We start from the raw sequence: 25640 nt of genomic DNA on the forward strand, positions 1-25640 counted from the left end.
GCCGGGAAAAGAGACACCGGCCACTCACAGTGCTCTCCTCCCCGCACTGCTCGGCCTCTGGTGACAGTTTCTCTCCTCCCCACTGGAACATAGAGCAGTACCCAGCGTGGAGGAGAGAAAGCAGGGAATCACTGCTATTTCGGGCAAAAGATGTCGCTTTGGGCATTTTGCCAAAAGTGCCATTTTCAGTCGATATGTTTCGGCGGGCCGAAATTTCGGTGCGTCCCTACCCCAAACATCACAATAACTAAATATAAATAAATAAATATATATATTATAGTATGTATATATGTATATAGTTGTTGGGTAGAGAATGAAACAAGTGACCTGGTGACTATCCTTTAGTCACCTATGTCATATACTACAACTCAGTAGGATGTTATTGACTTTATTCCCAGCCTTATCTTCACTGATAACAGGAGATAGTGGGAACAAGAAGAAGCAAAGTCTTTTCAGACCTATGCATGCCACAGAACCTAATGCCATACATAGTTAAGTTTTTTTCTTGTTCATCCCGAAAAATGCTCAATTCCCCTCTCCAAGATAAACAGTGTGGATAGAGGAATCTCCTGCTACTCACTACTGTCTTCAACAGGAGCGGAGTGGAAAAGAGAAGAGCGCTGACTGCTGGTAGGAGAAGGGATCAGATAAGTAAAGCAGCTTATTCCTGTCCACTAGATATAAACGAGCAGTTAACCCTTGCAGTGTGAACTTTTCATCAACCTGCAGTTGGGCTTTAAAGTGACATAAAAGGATATTTTTTTTCTCCCCCAATGCAAGTGTAGGGACTTACCTTAAATTATGCCTCTTGATCCGATCATCTTCTTCTTTCCTGTAGTTTTCAGCTGTCCCTCTGGCGCTGGTGACGGTCTCTGATCCAGCGCTGACTGTAGAGGTGCAGCTAACGATTATTTTCAAAATCGATTAGTTAGCCGATTATTGAGTTCGATTAATCGGTTAATCGGATAAAAAATAAAATACATTTTTAAAAATGGCTCCAGTGATGGGACTACTAGTTTGTATTGAGATTGTAGTCCATCACAGGAGCAAGCTTGGAGCGGTGGAAGTAAATAAGAAAAAAAAAAGTGTGGTGTGCAATATAGTGAAATAAAGTGTAAAATGATATAGCAATGAATGCAGAAGGGCACCGGCTATAGAGGACTACAAATCCCAGCAATAGTACATTATACAGCACAATACAGAATACCACCAGCTACAGAGGAGTACAACAAATTCCAGCAATACATTATACAGCGCAATGCAGAATACCACTAGCTATATAGGAATACAACAAATGCCAGCAATACAATGCGGGTGCACGCTGCCAGGCTGCCTGCATTGACTTACTTTGTGTCTCTCCTCGTCTCCTGGCCAAAGATCTGTACTGCGCATGCGCCTGCCCCATGATCCTTTGCGGCCGCCCACAATTTTTCAGATCTTTGGACGGGAGCACGTGGCAGAGACGCATGTATGTAAGTTTTAAACTTTTTCGTAACTTTCTTTTTTTTAAAATATGTTTTTGCATATACCTACTGCGTGCTAGCAGTAGGTATATGTAAAATAAATCACCTAGGGTTTAATTATCCTTTAAGTTAGGGCCAGTTCACTTCAGACAGGATTTGCATTCCCATACATGTCTATCGGAATGCAAAATCTGCTTGAAGCAGGTCAAATACAGGTACAGAAAGAGATCAACTGCAGGTCCGTGCACCTGTCAATGAATTCTGAATGATCTTGGAAGCTTCAAACCTAATGTCAATCCGATGCCATTGACACTAGCCCAAAGCACGTTAGTGCAGACTCTTAGTTGTATATCATGCACACAGACATGATACATGTTGAAGGAAGTAACACAAATAATTTCTGTTTTTTAATTTGTTTTATATTTTTCATGTTTTGTGCTTTTACATGTACAGTATTTACATTAGTTAAGACTAGTTTGTTCTTATCAGTTTTTATTGTTTTACACCTATCAATCCACATAGTTTATATCAGTAAACATCGCTTAACATATATTTTCTACTAAATACACTGCATGTTGTATGCTGGGAAATGTGTTGCTCATACGTAGATATAAAAAGTTGTTCATGTATACCTCTCTTGAGAGAACCATGGTAGCTAATATTGCTGCCACCCTGCTCAAATCCTGCTAAGCACAAATTCAGAGATGATTTGAGGATCTACAGCTGAGTGATGCACAAATAAGATACATTTTTGTTAATAGTTAAAGCAGAACTCCAGGATTTTTTTAAATTAGCCCTTGCAGTGGAGCTACCCCCGGACTGCAAGAATTAAGTGCCCGTTTGTGTCTAGGTGGAGGTCCCTCTAGCCTGTCTCTCCCTCCGCAGCAGATTTGAATATTCCTCAGTGTCCTTACATATATGCACAGTGTATAGACGTGCTCATTTACTGGACCTTAGACTGCTGCAGAGGAGGGGAAGAGACATTCCAGGGACCGGTCTTAGAAGAAGCCAGCACAGAGCTTTGGATGAGTATATCATTGTTTTTATTTAACCTAGACACAAAGGAGCACTTAACGAGTTTAGTGTCACTTTAACAGAACAGTCAGGAAAGCAGCTTTTACAATAGTAGAGACCAGCAGTGGTCTCAATATTTTTCACACAACAGGAGTAAACTATTACATGTATTACTTATTATGCTGCAGGCGTGACTGAGGTTCCAACAAAAAAGAATACTCTAGCCCAGTGGTTCTCAACCCATGTCCTCAGGACCCATATTTGTCCTTGGTCATTAAGTCGTGACCCAAGTTGCACTGCAACGGAACGCATATCATTGCGGTACTGCGCGTTTCGATGCGGGCAATAGAATTGTGGGTGGGAGATGCATTTGGGGTGCCATTCAAATGAATGGCAATGCGCCTCTCATACCAGAATGTGTGGTTGGTGGTATTGCATGGTACAGTGTGTTAATTGCAAGGGACTGTGGGATTAACACACTGTACTAGTGTGAGTGGGTCCTCAAAAACACTGGCAGACACACAACCACATACACAATCTCACAGACAGACATTCTCACACACACATATGCACTCCAAACAAATAAATATATTTTTTAAATCCATCCAGTCTCCCTATCTTACGAGAACTGGAGTGGATCCTCAACCTGGGGTCCAGTGTGGGCTGCTGTGCTGTGATGGAGCTCCATCGATATGTGCATCCACTTGTACAGCTCCTTTGCACACCCTGTAGAGGTGCCAGGAGCCACAATGTTACATCACTCCGGTCGAGGCACCTCTACAGGGCACATGAGGGAGCTGTAAGCAATACCCTTATGGATGGAGCTTCCACGTGGCCATAGCCCCAGGACACCCCACCTCAAGCTGACACTTCACACCGGGCAGCATATTTTGAATGGCTGCTTGGTGCGAGAACTGACAGTGTTGCACTTGGGGGATGCTGAGGAGCCTCTCACCTAGGAAAATGGAAGGCATACAGGGATCCACTGAACATGGGGTCGCGACCCACTTTTGGGTCACGAAATAGGTAACTTGCTGCACTCCTTATCGGAATAATAGTTGACCTGCAAAAGCAGGTGGGTGCTTGTAGCGACCCGGACGGCACCGTGAACAACTCAAAATCAGCAAAGATGTCACCAGCACACCATAAAATTTCAGCAAAAGTCAATTTAATGACAAATTGCCATTCAATTACCAAGTCATTGAATGGCAATTTGTCATTAAATGGACTTTTGCTGAAATCTTATGGTGTGCTGGTGACATCTTTGCTGATTTCCACTTTTGGGTCACGACCCACCAGTTGAGAACCAATGCTCTAGTCTATAAGTGGAAACTCTTCACAAAAATATCACTGACTTTCCTCCTCGGCGGATGTGCATAGCAAAGCAAAAAGTACTTCATAGACATTATTTTTTATCTTTTATTACTCCCACTGGCAACAATGCTGGAGACCTGTTACTACTCCCACCAACATCACTGCTGGAGGGGAGGCTTTTAATAGTCCCACTGGCACCAAGGCTCACACTGTGCTACTCACACTGACACCAATGCAGGAAAGGAGGGGTTTACTACTCACACTGAAACCAATGCTGGGGGAGGGCTTTTACTACTCACACCAAAAAACAGTGCTGGGGAGGGCTTTTACTGCTAACACCAAACCAGTGCTGGGGAAGGGCTTTTACTATTCACAGTGAACCATTTCTGGTGGGGGATGTTCACTACTCTGGTCAACATTGATTCCGTCAGAAAAGGGGCTTTCATTACTCACACTGTCACCAGTGCTGGTAGGGAGGCTTTTTCTACTCACACGGAAATTATGGGGGGTGCTTTTATTACTTCCACTGACCACTAACAAAGGGACATTTCTAACTCCCACTGACCACTGATGTAAGGGCATTTTTTTAAATTCACTTACCACTGACACATTACTCCAATGTATGGGACCATTATTACTCCCGCTGCCTGCCAACCCAGGGACATTTCTTTTTACTAATTGTGGCCACAGTGCCACCCAAAGACAATCTGACAGTCAGTAAACTGACCCCCTTTTAAGAAGTTTGGGGTTTAAAGAAAACCCTCCCTCTTCTGAAAGAAATGTGTAGGCTGCCATTGCTGACCCAAACATGCTGTTTACCAAAGTGCCTGAAAGAAGAACTTTTTTCTTACATATAGCCCCGAGTTACATCCTCCCTTTCAAACTCTCCTACTGCCCTAACAAATATGTTCTATTCCTGTAACAAAAGAGATGAAACATTTTCCATTGGAATATGGCTTTGTTCTATTTATGATCAATCCCTTACATCAAGCACAATATTAGCAGAGGATATAAATCTTGCCAAGCTCAAGGAAGTTGACAGCATGGAGTGAAAGCTATTGATTTTGCAATTCAGCCATAAATGTTGTTCATCATCATGTTAGGCCTTGATTTTTGTGTGCCACCAGTTAGTATTGCATTTTATAATATTTACATGACCTGTCCAGGTACTGATATTCTGTTTTAATTGAATTGGACGTAAATAGTTTATTTTTCATAGTTTATTGCATTGACTACCTGAATGTTATCAAATGTTCAGCATTAGGAACTGAATTAATGTACTTTCCCAGCAGAGATAAGCATAACTCTAAAAGTTACAGTTGCAAGTTAATTGCAAAGCATTTAAGCAATGTTTTTGTAGCCTTTAGAACCCAATTCCAGCTTTAAACTTTTATTGAAAATTAGCCCTCCTGCAGCAAAAATAAAAATGTAGCTCTTGCTGTAAAGTTTACCTTCTCTGTAACCTTGTACTGAACAGACATATCTCTCCAGTCTTCCAGCAAAAGTCTTCTTCTTTGAGAAAGCAATGTGGTCTAGCATTAAACAGGTCAAATTGTTCCTGCTGGCTATCAAAATAAATATACAACTTTAATTGCATCCCAGTTGTGCAGTGTTCCTTGGAAAAGTAGTGTGACACTCCGGTGGAAATAAGTTGGGTCCTGCTGCTCGGGTTGAGTCTGTGAAATGCAGAGGTGGCTTGCACCATCAGCAGTACTTAAACACAAGCAAACAAAGGTCACCTTCTGGGTTAAATGACCCTAAGAGTCATTCAATACTTCCTGTAGGTGCAGGGCTTCATGGACCTACCACTTGGGGGGGGGGTTCACCATGGCACTTTTAACTCAATTTACAATGGTGCAGAGAACATCACGGGTGTCATCAGCAATGCTTTCTACATCATTGAGGCATGTCCGGAAAAGAGTACCCTGCATGGCCCATGCCCATCCACAAAATAATCTTTAAAAAGCGAACCGTTGCAGGTTCCTTGAAGGCCTCCTACATACAGCTTGCTATAAGAAATTTTTTTATTATTTAGATGTTTCTCAGGAATATCAAAAATATTAATATCTGCTATTGAAGTTTGAAAGTGATTAGTGATGTAGGAAGCGGAGAAAGATGACATTACACAGCAAAAGTTTGGTATACTCTGTATGCTACAGTGACCATGTGAGGTGCTCCCTGGATTCTGGATACAGTGGATCACAGAAAAATCATATTATAAGTAAAATGCTTAGACTTTCTGATTTGACACTGTGTGTTCTGGCTGTTAGTAGCTCACTGATTGGTTGATGTAGAAGGGTGTGGCAATGCCACAATGTAATTTGGCAACATTACCCCCAAGAACACTCAGTTAGAGGGGCTAAGAGTTTCCACAATGTGAATACCTTTGCAGAGGAGGAAATGGCTGTTCAGTTCCTTCCAGGTTTTCCAGACCATAGTGGGATGGGATCTCCAGTCCTGGGGCCAGGTGTTGCCAGTGGCCAGGTTTTGCTGATCAGGTGGCTGAAGGCAGCCTTATAAAGAAGCCAGCCCAGTGCTCAGAGGAGAGTTGTGGGTGTGCAAGATGCACACGATGACAGGCAGACTCTGCTGCGTGCGTGAGCACAAGGGACACAGCCAGGAAGGCTGGAGAGGTCCAGAGAGAGGGACAGAGGGACAGAGAGGGACAGTGACCCACGAGGGGTGAATACTAAAAGTCTTGGAGCTGAGGAAAGCTGCTGAGGACTGTATTTCCAGGGAAAGTCATGGGACTATCACACTGGGAGTGTATGGGACAGCCAGATGTCGGTGAGACCAAAACATGATGTGTTGATGAGAGTCCAATGAACTGTTATGCTTTGTTTATGCTTAAGAAAAGCAAGTTGTTTTGTGAAGTTCATGGACTGTTGACCTTTTGATTGAATAAAGACTGTCCTTTTATGTTAAAGTCGGCTTCAGGAGTGGTCACTATTGTGCTATATTCCCCAAACTATCACATTGATTTAATAGCATTGTTGTCTGGAGCATTAAATAAACTGATAGCAAGTTTTACCAAGCTTCAGCAAAGCTCAAAACGTGTTAAACCCTGCTGAAGGCCCTTTAGACTGATGTTTCAACTGGCATTTACAAGACATAATAAAATTATGCTTATGTGTTTAGGACATGAAAGGTAGACATATCATTTGCCTATCATTCTGGGGTCCTAAAGTATGTCCAAAAGAGGTTTTTAGTGTTGAATCAGTTTTTATTAGCATTTTCTTAAACAAGTTTCATAACATTCAGTAGCAAAATTCAAGAAGGACAAAAAAAAACAACATCCTGACATCAGGAGGCATGATAAAGCTAAGGCAGTTCTTGGTTACTCACACAACAATGTAGAAAGGGTCCTCATCACTATGGACATATTCACAAAATGTATGGTGGGACTCTAGCCGGCATAGTCAGGTGTTGTAGCTCGTGTCTACACCGCTTAATACCTTCTCCTAACTTTCAATCATCCTGATACGTTAGGAAAGTTGTAGAAAGGGAGGGAAGAAACCAGATAGAGGAGAATTGAGAAAGGAAGGAAATAAAAAAGGGGGGGGGGATCTCTCTTATATCCCCCTATCAAGGAGATCGCAACCCCCGCAGGGAACAAATAGTTGTCAAATAGAGGGGATAGGGGGCCAAAAGAGGTTTTTAGAAAAAGAAATACAAAGTGCTAAAAATACTAAGTTGTAATACCAAGCCATGCACTTGCTTCATAAATGTCTATCTATGATTAAAAACCACCAATCAGGAATTCCATTTTCTAATGTACACTGGATAAAAGGATTTTAGTTGCTGTAGCTCTACTGCAAATTTTGAAATTAGTGAATTTATACATAAGGGGCTTTAGGTTTTGTAAACTGTATAATGTTTAACCATATACATATCTTTATGAAAAATAGTGTTATATATCTCTTTACTGAAGGGTCACAGTACACTGATACGTGACCTGACAAGTGATTTCATAGATGATATATATGCACCATTTTAGTTCCTGTAAAAGGGGAAAAGCCATAAATATTTCTTTTGTACTACTGGTGTTTACATACCTTTAACCTGGGTGTGCATATAAACATTTATTGTGCTGTTTAAATAGCTTTTCAATGACTACAAGCCATGTGCCTTTGCAAGTAAAATAAAAAGGAATCCTTTTTTTCTCTCTAGGGATTTAGGCCAAGCCCTCGTCACTTGAGGAGGTACACACGAGCCCGTGTTGAAGAAACCAAGCCTCTAGTAGAAGTACAGCAGAGTGACCAGGAAGTTCCGTTGAGGAAGAGAAAAATCAAGAGAAGCAGCCGAGTCAACCCAGAGTTTTATCAGTCTGTCCAAGTGACACCCACCCGCAAACCGGTATGTATCTATCAATGATGAAGTTATACCATTTACAGCCCCCCCTCCCCCCCCTTGCAGTGAGCATACCCTTGCACTACAAGGGTTAATCCCTTATCTTGGTTTAGGGGTATTCTTTAAAGTAGTTTTACTTACCTGATTCCTGCTCCTGCGGGACCCAAATCCAACATCGGTATCCATTTCCCCCTTCTGCTCTGGTGGTTGGAGACCCACTGAGTTGAGTGCCAACTGCCAGGGGAGCGGGGATCAGGTAAGGTAGATTATTTTTAAAAGTACCCCTCGACAGAAATGAGAAATGAACCCTTGCAGTGTAAGAGGGGCACCTCCTGAAACGGGCAGGGTTTTTCTGTACACGGAGATAGGCTTTAAGTTCAGTTGGTTATGGCCTTTGTATACACATAGTGGTCATAATCATGGAACCCCTGGTCAGTATCACATCAGGTCAACTTTGGCCCTGAATGAAAAAGCAGACTTCTCAAGGGTCCTGTCATGCAGTGTTGAGGGACAACTTCACTTTTAGATAATTTTTTTCTTTTAAATTAACCCCCCTCCCACCCCAATCAGTGGAAACCACATACCTAAATGCTTACTTCTAATCGCATTCCTGTGACCTTTACTGTGTAGCCTTGCACGGTGCAACACAGGCTTTGCACAAAATATCCTGCATGCTTCCAAATCCTGCTACACATGCACACCACTCTTATTTTTTTAATAGTTTGGTCTATGATCCTCAAGATGGCAGAGGTTGCCATGATTACAGACCCAACCATAGGAATTAATTCAACTGGGTTTTAAGAAAATTGAAAGTCAGTGCGATCTATACTATGTTTCTGTCAACACCGGCTATTACATATTCTATATATTGTAGGGGAGACAAGCTCAAAAGGGTAGTGGTAGCAGTAAACCATGCATGGGACAGGGACACCCAGGCACGATAGAAGCAGGTTTGTTGTGCGAAACAGCAAACAACTACAATTTCATTTATTTGCAGTTTTATTTATTTAAAATTAGTACAGCAAGTCAATAGCATAAAAAAAATGTGCTTGTCCGAACAACTAACTAAACTCCTTCCTGCACCATACTAAGCCACTTGGCCTCAATATGGGGCAGGGTCCCAATGTTGATGAGGACAAGGTCCTCTTCCTAATAACCATGGCTCGGTGGTTGTAGGGGTCTGTGGGCAAGGGGGCTTATCTGAATCTGGGTGCCCCCTTTCATAAAAGGGGCCTCGTAAGCACTTGGCAAACACTTGCCGCTAATGACAGCTCCATTCCTGAATGTAAACAAAGGGACGGAGCAAGTCCATCACAGTGAAATCACTGTGTTTACATTCAGGACCAGGCATCTGGGTGCCCCCTTTATAAACCTTGCTTTATGAAAGGGGGCACCCAGATTCTCATGAGCAGCTGACAGTAGCTTCCGGCATCAATGAAGCTAGGATTTTTTCATAAAGAGCAGAGATCCACACATAGCATAATCATCATTAGAGTTAACTTGTTTGACTTGTGTTGACTGGTGTCAGAAAAAAAAATCCTGGAGTTCTCCTTTAGGGGCCATGCACATAGGTGTAAAAACTTTTTCAGCTCTTTTTTGTTTTACAGATCTTAGGTAAAATCATATACCCGTGTGCATAACCCTGCAAGGTTTTTAATAAGGGAAATGCCACAGTCCTCCACATGGTTTTCCCAATTTAAACTTTTGTATGGTAAATATTCTTGTGGACTCCTGGATATAGCTTGACAAACACAGAAGCAAGAGGCCATATGTGACGGACCGCCTGGTACCCCGACTGGTCCGTAATCAGCTTCCTCTCCGCTGGAACCCGAATCCCAGTGTCCTCAGCCCAAACTAGACATGTGCGATTCGGTTTGTTCCGAAATTCGTTTCGGACGAATGTTTCGGAAATTCAGAGATTCGGATGCATCCGATTCCGAATTACAGCTAAGAATGCAAACGAATCCGAAATTCCCGATTTCCCGAAATTCGTTATTATACGGATTTTGTTGCAGTAAAATGACATTAGGGGAAAAAAATTATGGTTAAAGGTTCAGAGTCAATAGTCTAGTGGTTAGCGTACAGGTTTGCCATTGTCAAGGTCGCAGGTTCTAATCCAGGGCAGGGAGACCTAAAGGGTCTGGTAGGAATTGGGGGGGAACCTCAGGCTTTTTTTTTTCCATCTTCTGCAGAGTGTAATGTAATGTAGACATTTTTTTCCCCTAATGTAATTTTGCTGCAACGAACTTCGTCCAATAACGAATTTCGTCCATAATCCGAATCCAAAAAACGAAACTAAACAAAACAAATTTTTTTTTGTTTCAAAACGAAACTAAACTAAACACATTTTTTTTTCTTTGTTTCAAAACTAAACTAAACTAAACAAATTTTTTGCTGGTGCACATGTCTAGCCCAAACCTGCCTAATTATTGGACAGAACCAATATATTAGGACAGAACGCTAAACCACTCAATCATTAGACAACACCAATGTTGAGGTGGAAACCAAGATCTGCTTTATTGAAGACCAGCCCAGTATATATACAGTTCAAGAAGTCTAAACACATAACGCAATCAAACATGAACAGCATGCAAACAGACATCCCCTCCCCGATGCCTTAATAAAGGAATAGTCAAAAATAGGGAGAGAGGAGACACATGTGATGGGATTATCTCCTGAGTGTATCATAGGGTGATCTACTCATCTACACCCGGAGTCAGCTACTCCTAGAATCAGCTATCCTAATCCCATCATCAACACAATACAACAAAGGGACCAATAAACTGTAACAGTTCAATGTCCAGAATTATCCCCCTTCAGTGCTCCTGGATTCACAGTCTGTACCTATAGTAAACACATGGTCATCCAAATGTAATGCCAGGGAACATGTACAGTACATTCCTCCACACATAGTGTGGGTCCATAGTCAGTAGGAAGGAGGCTAGCCCCCAGGCTCCTCCAACAGCACCAGTGATGGTTCAGTCCGTCACACCATATCTCACAATTTTGATGTCAGATGCAACCAATATGGCTGCCCACATCAGCACACATGGCTGGGGCATACAAGGATAGTTGCTGGTGACTGGCAGTAGTGTGGGGCTGGTTTATATTCCTCTTCCTGCTGCTTTTTCCCCCCATGTGCATTGGACCCATGGCTATACTGAGCCCACTGGATAATGTGTTTGGAAGCACTTGTATAATTCCTTGAAGATGGCCGTACACCTATAGATTTTCTATAGATTTTTTTCTATCACCCTATGGTTAGATGGAAAAACTGCAACAGATTCCTCCATCTATGCTAAACTGTGTGGATGGAGGAACCACCTGCTGGGCCAAGCTTCAGTATCTTCCTAGTCGGCCCTGCTAGCTGTCAAAATACCTGAACAATCTGATTGGATGCAGGCATCGTTCAGGTATTTTGAAAGCCAGCGGTGCAGACTAGCAACTGAAGCTTGGCCCAGTGGGAGATTCCTCCATCCACACAGTTTAGCGTAGATGGAGGAATCTGTTGCACTTTTTCCATCTGACCATAGGCTGATAGAGAAAAATCTATAGAAAATCTATAGGTGTACGGCCAACTTTACTGAATGGTCACAGATTACATCAGCTGTATATGTTGTTCAGGCTGTGGTGCTTCTCAAGCTCTGTTAACTCTATCTTGTAGCCTTGTGCTCTGCATATATAGACAGGTCCTATGATGTGGTCTTTTGAGAAGTATGCAGCATATGCATGCCCTATACATGAGGATGCCTGTACCTGTATATTGAACAGTTGATCTTTTTACCTAATGGAGGTTACCCTGACTTCATAAAGGTCACACATTTCCATTAAAGAGCTGACTCTTGTAATTAAGGTAGTATTGAACTCTCAAACTTTTTCCAGATCAAACAAAAAATAGAGTGCCTAGCAAAGCGTTCTTTAAAAGTTTACCCAAACACTTACAGCCATCATGCTAGCTGCAACTCTATCAGTTCTGCTTCCCTAAACTTCCTGTTGAGTGGAAGATCACAAGGGACAGTGCTGTCTCCAGCAGAACAGTGAAGCAGGGAGCTTTGTCATGCCATGTGCATATGGAGACAAACACAGTTTTCTAGCACACTCAAGGGTGGCTCCATAGGACCACCTGATACTGGAGGAAACTAAAACTTTTAAACATTAAGGAGCAACATTAATTGTAAGAGATATACTCAGCATTTTAAATATTTTAAAAATATTTTGACTTTAATGTCACCGTACAGTACATTTCAAATGCTGATTATATCTCTTACAATTAAAAGAGAACTATGGGGTAACCTTTTTATCCCATAGTTCTCTTTAAAGTCACGGGAGGACATATACTAACATCCTCCTGTGACACAGAGCTCAGTATATGGCAAGCTATTGCGAGCTATATACTGAGAGTGCCACAACCGTGATGGATTCCGACAATACTGTCAAGATCCACCCAGCTGGCTGATTGACAGCGGGCTCTGTCTATCTAGAGGCAGAGCCAGCTGTACCCGCCACCTTCCTCGCCTGTTCTTCCAGTCAACGCCGGAGGATCGGAGAAGTGAGGGGGGAATCCCTGCGGGGAGCGGTGACTGACAGTCACCGCTCCATGCAGGGAGATGATCAGGAAATGAGCGCGCAACGGTATGTGTTCACTCACTTCCTGAGCAATAGAGCCAATGTGACAGCTTCAATGTCACACTTCGGCTCTAACTATGAGTATGATCTCGCCTCATAGTTCTCCTTTAATGCTGCTCCTTGATGTTTAAAATTTTTAGTTCCCTGCAGAATCAGGTGGCCCTATAGTGCCACCCTTGTGTGTGCTAGAAAACTGTGTATGTCTCTATACGCACATGGCATGGCAAAGCTCCCTGCTTTACTAAATAGCTGATATATATATAAAAAGTAGCTGTGATAAATTACTTTACGTTTAATAAATTAAAGTCAAGCCAAAGTAAAGACATTAAAATCTATTGATATACTGTATGTGAGGTATTTATAAAAGTACCGGTATATACATAGAAATCAGAATTATTTGATTACACACACTGTAAGAGCTTTACTAATAGGAGATGGTGGTGCTGTCATGTTTTGGAAATACTGACAGTTTTACTGATTCATTATAATGTGACTCGTTATGTAGTAATAAAGTATACGAGCAGGCGTGACATAATTCCTGTGTTCAGATGACAGAAATAGTTTCCAGAAGGTTACCTATAAATTCCGGCTATGATTTCCTGTAAACTGCCCTAACAAGCAAGCTCTAACACCTCATACACTATTGACTACTAATGTTAGGATCCCCTTTTTTGGGGGGTTTGCCTGAAATAAAAAGGGTTACTGCTTTTTGGCTAACTGATTCAACTGAGTTTTTGGGATACTCTGGTTTAGTTAAGTATATTTTTCAGGCCTACGTATATGTCAGTCTATAAAGCCCTGTGCAATTTCTTTAGATGTATTAAAGTAGTAAACCCTACCAAACTGGCATTTAATTTGCTAAAGCACTGTGCATCATAAATAATTGCCATGTTTTCTCTTTTTAAAAATACAGTTTTTACAGTTTTATACTTCTTTTTTGCATCCCAATGCTTCAAATCTCCCACAACCCCTTTGCAACCCTTTCCTATTTACATGCATGCACTCCAGTGATAGCTGCATGTCATTGACATTGATTATGACGATAGTGGACATGCCTGTATAAAAAGCATTTGCATGGCCCTTTATAGTCTTCACCAGTAGAGAATGTGACAGGGTGACAGGTAGGGATGCACAGATACTTTTCGAGTACCAGTGCACATACTTGGCATTTTCATGAGAACTACCAGAGTTGCAGCGGTTGCAGCTGGGACCTGGCTCTGGTGCTCTACCACTGTCCTGAAATCATTAGTCTGTATTGTTTTAGAAAAACTGCCACATGACAATAAACAAAAATGTATCAGTACTCGTACTTGTAAGTACTCGGCAAGTACCAGTACTCGTACTCGCAAAACTGGTATCTGTGCATCACTTTATTTATATTTATAAAAACAAAATCGTACATTAAAACAGAGATGTACAAATCCCAGGAGCTCCGTGTGCTCCTTACAAATGACAGCAGCCTCCTAATTTTTGAATTTTTCTCTAGTGTAGTCTTGGAGCTCAAAAGTATCGGTACATGTACTTGTACTTGTACCGAGTACTGTACCTGGTATCTGTGCAACAAAAATTAAAGGTGAGCTGACTCCTTCTTTGACACTCCTTGCCTCTCGGTCCCCACTAGAATTATCTACTGTAATCCCCTGCAGCTCATGCTAGTCAATGTATTGGCTCAGGCACTTTAAAACTTCACTGCAAAGCCTCAAGAGCTGTGTAGCAACATAATGCTTGCCATGCTGAGCGGTGCTGTCAGTTAGTTCACCTTTTCACTTTACAAGAAATGGTGAACTAATCCTTTAAATATATGAGATTGTAGTGATTGGGTTTACATCTACTTTAAATCTTGTTTGCCATCACTCCTTCTATTGCTATCTGTGTTGCTCAGACACTTTTGTAAAGTAACAAATCCCTGGAAAACGCCTTTTAAATAGAGTTCAGCCAGAACCTCAACGGTGCATTACTCGATCCATTTATTTCCTATATCTAGGAGGTGTCTTGGCATCCGTCTTGCATTTGCCACCTCCTTGCCTCCCTGGCCTGTATTTGTTTTTTAGTGCAATGTCAGCAAAAGGAAGGAAAATTCAGTTATTACAGTACATTCCTGTCTCATGTTGGTGTTTCCAATGAAAACCACAGTGTTGTCCAAGAATTAGACTGTGATATAAACTAGGCCAGCAACCAGCAGGAGTCTTAATCAGAAAAGCTGGCCCAGAGGTACGTATTTTCCTACCTCAGGATAGGTTGCTGCATATAGATATGCTAGAAAGAGACATACAGTTAAGGTAACTCTTACATTTTAATAATTTATACATTGTCTAAATTATGTATTGAGGACCATTTGCTGACATAATTGCAACATTCATATGTAAGTCGAGTAGATTTCATTTGAGACTAATTAACCTAATTTTCAACCCGTTCTGTGTGAATTACTCACAACAAACGCAGCTATAAATTTGCATTCTAACTCATGTCATACCACTAACGTTGTAAAATGTAAACAATTGTTATTAAATACCACTACATTATCAATTCTATATGCTCAAGCAATTTATACTGCAATAAATCACATTTGAAATATGTATAATCCGCGCTTAATAGATCGATGTGGATACCTTAATTAAATAAATAAATAAATATATGAATAGATGAATCCCTCTATCTTAGAGCTGCTGTACTAGGGACACTAGGGTCAGATAGTATGTAACTGGATGTGCAGCGCTCAGGATCACCAGTGAGTGAATAAAATCAGTGTTGGTATATTAGGCTTAATAAGTATTAATAATCAATAATAACCAGTGAATAAAAAGTTTCAAATTGTGCACGAATACATGAAATAAATAAAATATACAATTTCAGATATAAATACCAATAATACAAAAATGTATATGGATGAATGCTTGTTGAAAGTGAGACTTTCCATTGCCCAGAGATGTCATCATAGTGTTGTGCTCATTATCTGCACCTTCAGCGGTTTCAAATGGCCTTCTTCTTTCCCCAAAACATGCAGCCTAAGCAGACTAAATAAAAGTGTTCTATCTGCTATGTAGATTTTGTTATTTTTGTCAAAAGTCAACTGAAATGCCTTCATCTCCTTTGCAGACCACTCACTGTGGCAACTGACATATGCCGACATTATTATTATTATTATACAGGATTTATATAGTGCCAACAATATTTGCGCAGCGCTTTACAATATAAGGAAGACATTACAATCACAATACAATTCAAGACAAGATGGTAAGGAGGGCCCTGCCCGTGAGGGCTTACAATCTAAAAGGGAGGGGAAAGTGATACATGAGACGGTAGCTGTGTGGGGATGAGTTGTTTGAGACGATGTTGCGAAAGTGGAGGCGGCAGGATTTGGATAGTGATTGGATGTGGGGAAGAAAGGTGAGGTCCGAGTCAAGGATTACACCTAGGTCCTTGGCATGGGAGGAGGGTTGGACAGTTGTGTTAACAATCTCAAGGGAAAAGTTGGGTAAAGGTGCTCGGGCAGGAGGAAATATCATGAGCTCAGTTTTTGAAAGGTTGAGTTTTAAGAAGTGTTGCGACATCCAGACCGATATGTCAGTTAGTAGATTAGTGACACGCAAGGACACTGAGGGGGTGAGTTGTGGAGTAGAAAGATATATTTGAGTGTCATGGGCATAGAGATGGTATTGGAAGCCATGTGAGGTTATTAACTGACCAAGGGAGGAGGTGTAGATAGAGAAGAGAAGGGGTCCAAGGACAGAGCCTTGGGGGACCCCTACAGAAAGAGGAAGTGGAAGCGAGGAGTTAGATTTGTAGGGGACACTAAAGGAGCGCTTAGATAGGTAGGAGAAGAACCATGAGAGAGCAGAGTCTTGTAGCCCAAGTTAGTGGAGTTTTTTGAGGAGGAGCAGGTGGTCAACAGTGTCAAAAGCAGCAGAAAGGTCTAATAGCAAGAGTAGGGAATAGTGGCCATTGGTTTTAGCTGTTAGTAAGTCATTAGTGAGTTTCAGGAGGGCGGTTTTAGTGGAGTGTAGGGGGCGAAAGCCAGACATCCCCACAGAACTAAGTGACGTGATTGGCACAGAAAGGGTTGCTTTAGTGCAAACATGTTTTGCCTCATTCACCCTTCTATATTAGGTCCAGCAGCGGATTCCTGCGGTAAGAATCAGGAAATTCGTGCGCCTGGGATTACAGGTAGTTCCACACAGTTGCGGCCGCTCAACTTAAACAAGCCAATGATAAACTAACAGGAGCTGCAGCTGTCCTCTGCTCTCTAATTGTATCTGCGCATCCAGTCGTTACCTGCAGCTAGGTACAGATGACCAGCCCTGGATGCAACAGTTTGTATGTCTCCTCTACTAAAAAAATATTTCTAGTAATTTATTTGCCACATGCACAATGCAGGGAACACCCCAGCTCAATACTAGTATCTGTAAGATGCGGGAAACAGAGCCATTACATTGGAGGGAATTATAAGTGGACTTTTACATTAGTGGTCTGTCTTAATACACCTTGCTACAGGTGCAAATGTGCTGGGAGCTTACCATCAAGTGGGGAGAGTAGCTGATGGTGGTGGTATATAAGGGGGCTTCAAATTAGGAGGGCTGGTTGTGCTTGAATATAAGGGGCCCTCAAATTAGGAGGGTTGGTTGTGTTTGAGTTTAAGGGAGGCTCAAATTAGGGGCTGGGGGTGTTTGAATATGAGGGGGCCTTAAATTAGGGCAACTAGTGGTGGCTAAATATGAGGGGGGCTCACATTACAGGGGCTTGTGATAGATGAATATGAGGGGTGCTCACATTACAGGGGTTTGTGGTAGATGAATATGAGGGGGGCCCACATTACAGGGGCTTGTGGTGGATGAGTATGAGGGGGTGTTCACACTACAGGGGCTTGTGGTGGATGAGTATGAGGGGGGCTCAAATTACATCGAATGGTGGTGGCTGAATATGAGGGGGCATCACATTACAGGGGCTGGTGGTGGCTAAATACGAGGGGATCCCACATTACAGGGACTTGTGGTGGATGAATATGAGGGGGGCTCACATTACATCGAATGGTGGTGGCTGAATATGAAGGGGCCTCACATTACAAGAGTTTATGGTAACTGAATATGAGTGGACCCCACATTACAGGGGATGGTGGTGGCTTAATGTGAGGGGACCTCACATTACAGGGGCTGGTGGTGGCATAAGGTAGCCTCACAGTACAGGGAATGGTGGTGGCTGAATATGAGGGGCCTTGCTTATATCAGAGAAGCTTGTGGTGACTGAATATGAGTGGACGCCACATTACAGGGGCTTGTGGAGGTTGAATATTAATCGGCCTCACAGTACATGGAATGGTGGTGGCTGAACATGAGGGTCCCCCTCATATCAGAGAAGCTTGTGGTGACTGAATAGGAGTGGGCCTCACATTACAGGGGCTGATGGGCTGATTGGGCGGGAGACCCATGTAACATGTGTCCTGAACCTGAGCTCATCTGTAGCTGTTGGAGGAGTGCAAGCAGTGAGGTTCTACAATGTGCAAGTATTCTGTGCATAATTGCACATTATGGCAAAAGTCTCAAGAGCTTGCAGTTCCTCCTAAAGGTAAGGAGAAGAAGAGGGTTAAGCGTGAGAGTGCAAATAAGTGTAACGGATAGATGATATTTGGGGTAGCACTGTTGATTGCACATTCACTTTTGATAATGCACTGAAACTTCTGTGGCATTGAGTTTACAGGGCCAGCTCACAATAAACCAAAGTTTATCATGTAATTACAGACCACCTGTCTGCCCTTGATCATTGCAATAAGTGTAGCAGGCTGAGGTTTCAGAACTTAAATGTAGTATTTTTTTTGTTTCTACTGGTAATTGCATTTGGTGTCACATTTTCTCCTCTCTGCTAATCAGTGCTAAGCATTCTACTTTTATTGAATGATAGCCCACAAAGATATATATACAATACCAGCATTGCTGTGCCATGTTATCGCTGAGGTTCCTGTTTCCCGGAGAGCTATTTCCTGTGCATTGTAATCTAGGATTTGAAAATTCCGTCCGGTTATAATTAAGTGTAGCCCTTTGATTACAAGCTGGACCTTTTCACTCTGATCTCTGCTTTTACATTTGTAATTGCAAATATATTTACATAATAACTGCAGCTAAAGAAGAATTCATTTAAAGTGTTTGTGCAGTCAAACTTTTTTCTTGATTTGGATAGAAGGGGAGGGGTTAGAACATTTTTAGGATTTTACTGCAATGCAGGGCTCTTTTAGAAAGATTTACCCTCACTTCCTATCCTGCTGACAAAATTTAACCACACAGGAAGTGAGAGAAACTCTCCAGCAGCAACACAGGCAGATTTTGTGTTTTCTCTCATACAGTAGGAGAAGGCTAGAACCCCTGTCCGAATTTTAATTTTTTTCAGTGTCCTTGTTGCAGATTTTCTCACTTCTCATATGGGTAAACGTTTGCCAGCAGGACAGTAAGGGGGTTATTCACAAAGCTGCCAAAGGCAGCCACGTGAATAACTGAGCCGAAGTGAGCAGAGCCGAAGGCTGTTCGGCTATTCGCTTCTGGCTTGTACGGCTGATTTCAGCTGTACATCGGCTAAAATCAGCCGTATATCGGCTGCCTTCGGTCAGCCGAACATGCTCTGCATGTTCGGCTGAGCCAAAATGCAGAGGGACTTGCAATTGCAGAGGGACTTGCGGGGACTTGCAGGGATTTGCAGAGGGACTGGATCAACTGAGCCAAAGCTCCGGCAGCTCACTCGCTGCCGTTTGCCTCTATTCACATAGCGGCAGAGCGGCAGTGAGTGAATAGCCGAATGCCAACGTGCGGCATACGGCTCAGCTATTCTGCTTGGTACTTCCGTGGTACTGAGCAGAATAGAAAATAAGTGCACAAAATTTGAAAAAAAACCAAAATGATTTAAAAATGATAAAAAATAGGAAGATTGAATTTCCCCCCCAATATTTTAAAGAAAAGAAAAATAAATTTAAAAAAAAACAAAAAACTATTGGGCAGAGCTGGCAGTGACAGCTAGCTCCGCCCAATTGTTTCCTTTTGGCTGTCACCTGCCAGAGTCTTCTAGCAGGTCTCGGCCAAGGAATAACAACTGGGCGTAGCCAGCCAGGACGTCAGGGCCGGCTCCACCCAGTTGTTATTGTTTAATGACAGGTCAGCATTACCAGGCCAATTGGAGACGCTGATCTGCCATTACAAATGGGCGGAGCAAGTCGTGAGATCACTGCTGGCTCCACCCAGCTGTCATTTGCGGGCAAAAGGCCGGCCTTCGGCAGGCCGTTTCCCCCACTTTGGCTATCATGTCATATGCCTTCGGCTCGGCTGACCCGCTCGACCGCCTTCGGCTGCTGTACGGGTTGTTGTGGATAGCCCGTACAGCAGCCCCTCGGTTCGACTGAACCGAAGGGCTCTGGCGACCGAAGAGAGCCGAAGGATCAGTAGAAGCTACAGCTGTATACTTAGGCTCAATAGTGAATAACCCCCCTTAATCTAACCATTTTCAGAGGGGTTCTCATTTTTTTCAAATGCAGATGGTTTGAAACACAGGTGTGTAGTTACGAAAACCTTTCTTAGGGCAGAATATCAAGTCACAAGTTACAATATGCAACTCTCTGAAGACCCTGTTAAAATGTCATGTGGAATCAGCAGCTGGTTTCACAAGCAGCATTTCACTACATTAGCTTACCTACAATCCCTTATGGTGGTAGCGATGGTTTGGTCTGTGAATGTTTTAGTGCCTAATTCTATTAAAGTACCCATGGATTCCTTTTCACAAAACTTTAAAGGATATCAGTCCGTCACAGTGCTAAGTCATGTAGCAAGGCAAGCAGCCAACACTTACGGGAATGTTGATAGCAGAAGAAAAATACATTTGGGGAATGACCTATTCACAGGCCTGACCTAAATCTAATTAGGATGATGCTGCAAAAGGAGAAAAAACTTCATAATGTAACTAATGCAAATTTTGAACTAAAGCACTTCATAATAGAAAGGTTGACCAAAATTGACATGATGGTGAGGGTGATGTGATGTCAGCACTCCCCCTACCCTCTGGCACCAGGCATCACATTGGATTTCAGTGCTGGCTGCAGCAGAGGCAGGCACTGAGAAGGAGTTCAGTTAAGGCAAGTAAAACTGGGTTAGGTTCTTTACAAATGTTGGTTTGCCCTAAATGGGCACGGTGAAAGTGTGTCTTTATTTATGTCAGTCTAGGTTTGCCTGATATATAAATATAGCCTTCCCCTTTTTAACACGCAGGGTATTCCTGTTTTAATAATGTTTATTTTTTTGCAAATTTAAAACGACGGTGCTATCTGCCTGATCTGTCACTATGTTTAAATTACATGAGCAGACTTAAAATTATACCAATGTCACTCTGGCAAACTTGAGAAAACAGGGGTGTGGTAAGCCATCTTCTCTCAACGAGTCATTACCCACCCCCCAGCTTTTCTAATTGGCCAGGAAGCCAGCTCCATGCTCCCTGGTGATGAGGAGCCTGTTTCTGTTCTGAAGAAAAAGCGGTGTCCATGTCCTTTCCAAGCTGGTTCCTAAATGGAAGGGTCTGGTTCATTATAACTACCTGATACTATTTCAGTGTTCTAATGAGGAAAGTTGCAGTGTCTGCATCCCTTTAGGAGTAGTTAGCCCCTAGGCCTAGGATGTATCTCACCCTTAGGGTGTTTCTCCCCACACATTTTTAGATCATTTCAATGGCTTCTGAAATTGAAAGGTAATTTTGAATAACATTAAATTACATAATGGCCTGTGTAGCAATATTATGCTACAGTATTTTTTAACAGCAGTGGGGTTTTCCTTTAAATGAATAAAACATATAATAATATAACTATCTGATTTCAAGTAAAAAATAGATTGGTGTTTATGGTGCCAGTCATCATTTTCAGAGCCATGCCTGTTACTCTGTTTAATATACAAGAGTAATTCTGGCACCCAATTACATTTACAGAAATGGTCCTGACTCTCATACTGTATATACAGTAAATAGCCCTGGTACATAGTTTACTATTTCACAATTGTGTAAAATAGTACAGCCACAGGAGCTGAGCTTCTGAGAAGGGATGGGTGCCCCAATCTAAATGGTATGTGGGTACACAATTGAAATCTGCTTCTGGCTAGAGATTATATGGTACAGTTGTATACACACAACACATAACACACATTCTTTTATATATATTTGCATTTCGCAGAGGCTTTTACCTTTCTTTTACCCCAAACATTGTACGGTATTTCTCTGGGACTTCAACAATTTTATCTGTGACGTATATTTGTCATCCGCATAGAAACAATCTTTGCAAAAGAAAAGAGAGTGAGGAAACGGCAGGGGATGCCATGGAAATAATCTGCTGAAGGCTTCAGGCCTTTAGAACAATATGTAAACATGAGCACAGCAAAGATAAAATGTCAGCACAATTGTACTATCATAATGTAACACTGAATTCATTTTTCAAAACAGGAGGAGTCATAATGCATTCAGGACAATGTATTGTGGAAAGCACAATTTCTGTATGCGTTAGATCTTGCTTGCAGGCTGACGTTACTGATTCTATGATTGAATTGAATATGACATCTCAAAGTCTGTTGATCCTTTGTTGATTTATTCTCAGCTCTTTAAATAACAGCTCCATACCACAAAGCTATTCCCTGGGTGGAACCCATAACATAGGGCTAACTATATGAACAAAGTGAGAGAGAGAGAGAGAGAGAGATAATTCCAATCTATAGTATATTCAACGGAATTCATGCATGTGCATAGCTAAAGTGAGCACCACTTAGACATATAGCAGTTCAGATTCCTAAGTACATACAAGACATTAGAACCCAGAATAGGGTGATGAGAAAGAGCAAGGCCAGGTGAAAAGAAGAAAGGGAAGGAGAAAAAACCCCACATTTCAGGGGTGAAAGAGCCACCTTTCTTAAGGACCTTTTGCCTGGTAGGAGATTCTTGAGAAAGGGGGTTCTCTCACATCCAAAATGTTGGGTTCTTTCTCCTCCTCTGTCCTTTCACTAAGGTCTGGCTCTGCTCTCTCTCATTACGCTATTCTGTGTTCTATGTATATATGAACATCAATTGCTATGTGACTAAGTGGTGCTCATGTTAGCTAGGTATATGCATGCATTCTGTTGGATATGCCGTAGACTGGAATCAACAGTATAGCAAATACCTTTGCTGTATTACGCTTGATGTGATATATGACATACTTGGAAACTTGTACCTATTGTACTTTAGTGCTTCTATATACTGTATGTTTAATACAAGTTTATTGCAATCGCATTCTTTGGATGTGGTCTGCTTACTCTATATATTTACAATTATTGTATTAGCACGTTGATACAATGTGTTGGGGTTTAAGCACTGTAAAAAACATTCATTGTCAGTTGGAAAATAGTGCTGGTAATACCTTTATTGCTAATTATAACTGTTCCTAGACTTTGGGTAATAATAATGTAGGGCGAAATGTGTCCGGGGGGTTATGGTGTTTGAAAAGCATTTTTATCAGTCATAATGTAAAGTAAAAACAAAGTTGAATAAATTCCACTTTTAGGTGTGCAAATACCAAAAAGAGAAGGGGCTTTAAAGATACACTATAACTTTCTTGTTATAAAAATAGAAAATCATTTATTAATGTCATATATTTTTGAAACATGATATGAAAAATTTTTAAAAACATGATTAATCCATAGCACATATAGCAGTGATCCCATAACAAGACAATAGTATAATTGTAACAGTAAGAGCATGACAGAAGATTTATTACTCATAATCCATGATCTCTCATTATTATTTCTTTTTTTTCTAAAAAAAAAATTATCCCCATAATTTCCATAAAATATAATAATATAATACGTGGCTTATTCTGGTAACCCCGACAGGGGGGAATTTATGTCCTAAATGAAAGGAAATCTATACAAAGCAAATTAGGGACTGCCTCTCTGTTTGAGACAAACCTATATACAGATTTGTTATATCTGCAAGCATCCATAGACTTACAAGATATTGGGGTGTGATATTCTTCTCTCTTTTAATACTATCTTCATGCCTGATACAGGTTGCTGGTAGTACATCACCCCCTTATTATCCTGTATGTTTTGAGCTTATAGATCACAACACAGGATATATTTTCCTGAGTCACTCTGGAGTGTCCTACTTTAAAATTCATTAAATTACAGTTAAAAATGAATTGCATGCCTGCTATTCTTAGAGCATTTACAGTGCAGAAAACCAAATCCTCGGGTGAGCTTTTCTAGGCTTGTTTGTCATTTTCTTGACCCCTTTGAGAGCATTCGAGAGCGCCTCGGGTGCATTGCTTTAATGTTCCTTATATAATATGGTTCAGTTGAGATTTTGTTTTCTTTTCTTGGCTACAAATGTTTCTCAGATGACAAGGACACCAGCACTAGGGTTGTATAACTGTTCACCTTAAGTAATATGTCTGTACCCATGTCTATCATGTTTTATTGTTTTAAAACAAATAGCTATACATTTAAAGTAAAAACTAATTGCACACTGTCCATAAACCAACAGTAGGAAAAGGGAATGGTATGGGGACAGGAGTGGCAAAGTTTTTAGTTTTCTTAAAGGAACAGTCAGATCCCATCTGTTTATATTTGGCATATAGATTTTATAAGGAGAACACTTGTCATCCATTGCATTCACATCATATTCCTCTGAGTTTCTGTGGCTAACTGGATTGTCAACTGCTGTGTATATTATAGTTTATCTTAAAATGCTGCTCGTATAATTGTCAGATGTCTTTATATTGGCTTCCCATAATCCACTGTGCATCACAGCATTAGACTGAGAGTGGGGGGTTATACACTTTGAGCCCATACGGCTATGTATTATTGCACTGTACCGTTATTTTGTCAGCTTTAAAGCTAGGTTCACAATTGAGAGTCAGCATCTGCTGTTGTTTTTGGTCCATTTTTAAGTTTTTCATGTGCTTTTGTTTACGCCAATGCAAAGCAGGTTGCTAGGAGGAGACAGTTGTTAGGCATGAAAACAGATGAAAAATGCATGTTATGCACATAGGGTTGTCCCTAAGATAACTGGTTGGAAATGGTCTCTGGGGGCTGGGGTGGGCAGCGGTGTGCTAATTTGTCGTTTGGGGGAGGGATGCTGGACTGCACTATCAGCTGCCCTGTCCGGCGTTCCACCCAGCTTGCTGACATCACTGGTTGCCAGGAGCTTGGCGGGATGAAAGCACTGGCAATGTTGAGGAAATCCTCCACACGGGGAGCTGCCATGTCTGGTGAGGGGGCTGGGGTATCTGGCTAAGTCAGGGACAGTAAATTACTTTTTTTTGTTTACTTTATGAGGCTTGTGCATCACATATGAGTAGCTAAATTTAGTACTTGTTAATACTGTAATACAAGAGCCTTTATTTGTACTATAATGAATGTCAGTGTTGAAGAAAGGCAGGGAGTGTGTGAGGGAGCATTTCACGCCATGCTGTTGATAAGAATACTAATCAACATCCTTAGAGATAGGTTAACTCCTCTTCACAGCTATCCTGAGATGGCAATGAGCATAAAAGCCAGTGCAGAAGTATTATTGGCCATCTGGGCTCTGTTATATCATCAGAACCTGGGATTCTAGAAGGTAGCCTTGTAACATCACATGAATTTACGAGATATTGGTTGATTTACTAAAGAAATAGACTGTTCACCTAACAAAGTAAATGTTTAATTTACAAAGTGAAAGTTAGTGAATAAAGTGATGCTGTGTTCCCTTTTTTGTACCGAATCATGTGCTAGCATTTTTTTCCTTTCCCTCATACGTGATTGGATAATTTAAGTGAACACAGCTCCACCAAATTTACTAATGCTCACTTTGCAAGGTAAACAGCCTACATTTCTTTAGTAAGTCATTCCCACTGTT

The 25640-nt window shown here is 41.5% G+C and overlaps 1 protein-coding gene across 1 annotated transcript in view; it reads left to right on the plus strand.

Annotated features, from left to right (window-relative positions):
• DST (dystonin) overlaps positions 1-25640 on the plus strand; it is a 404726-nt gene that overhangs the window by 15415 nt on the left and 363671 nt on the right. Inside the window, exon 3 of the mRNA XM_018560544.1 lies at positions 7962-8147. Coding sequence (XP_018416046.1) covers positions 7962-8147 — 186 coding nt within the window. The remainder of the gene's footprint in view (positions 1-7961; positions 8148-25640) is intronic.

The sequence above is a fragment of the Nanorana parkeri genome, unplaced genomic scaffold, assembly GCF_000935625.1.
Source record: "Nanorana parkeri isolate BGI_ZX_2015 unplaced genomic scaffold, ASM93562v1 scaffold464, whole genome shotgun sequence".
NCBI classification, from domain to species: domain Eukaryota; kingdom Metazoa; phylum Chordata; class Amphibia; order Anura; family Dicroglossidae; genus Nanorana; species Nanorana parkeri.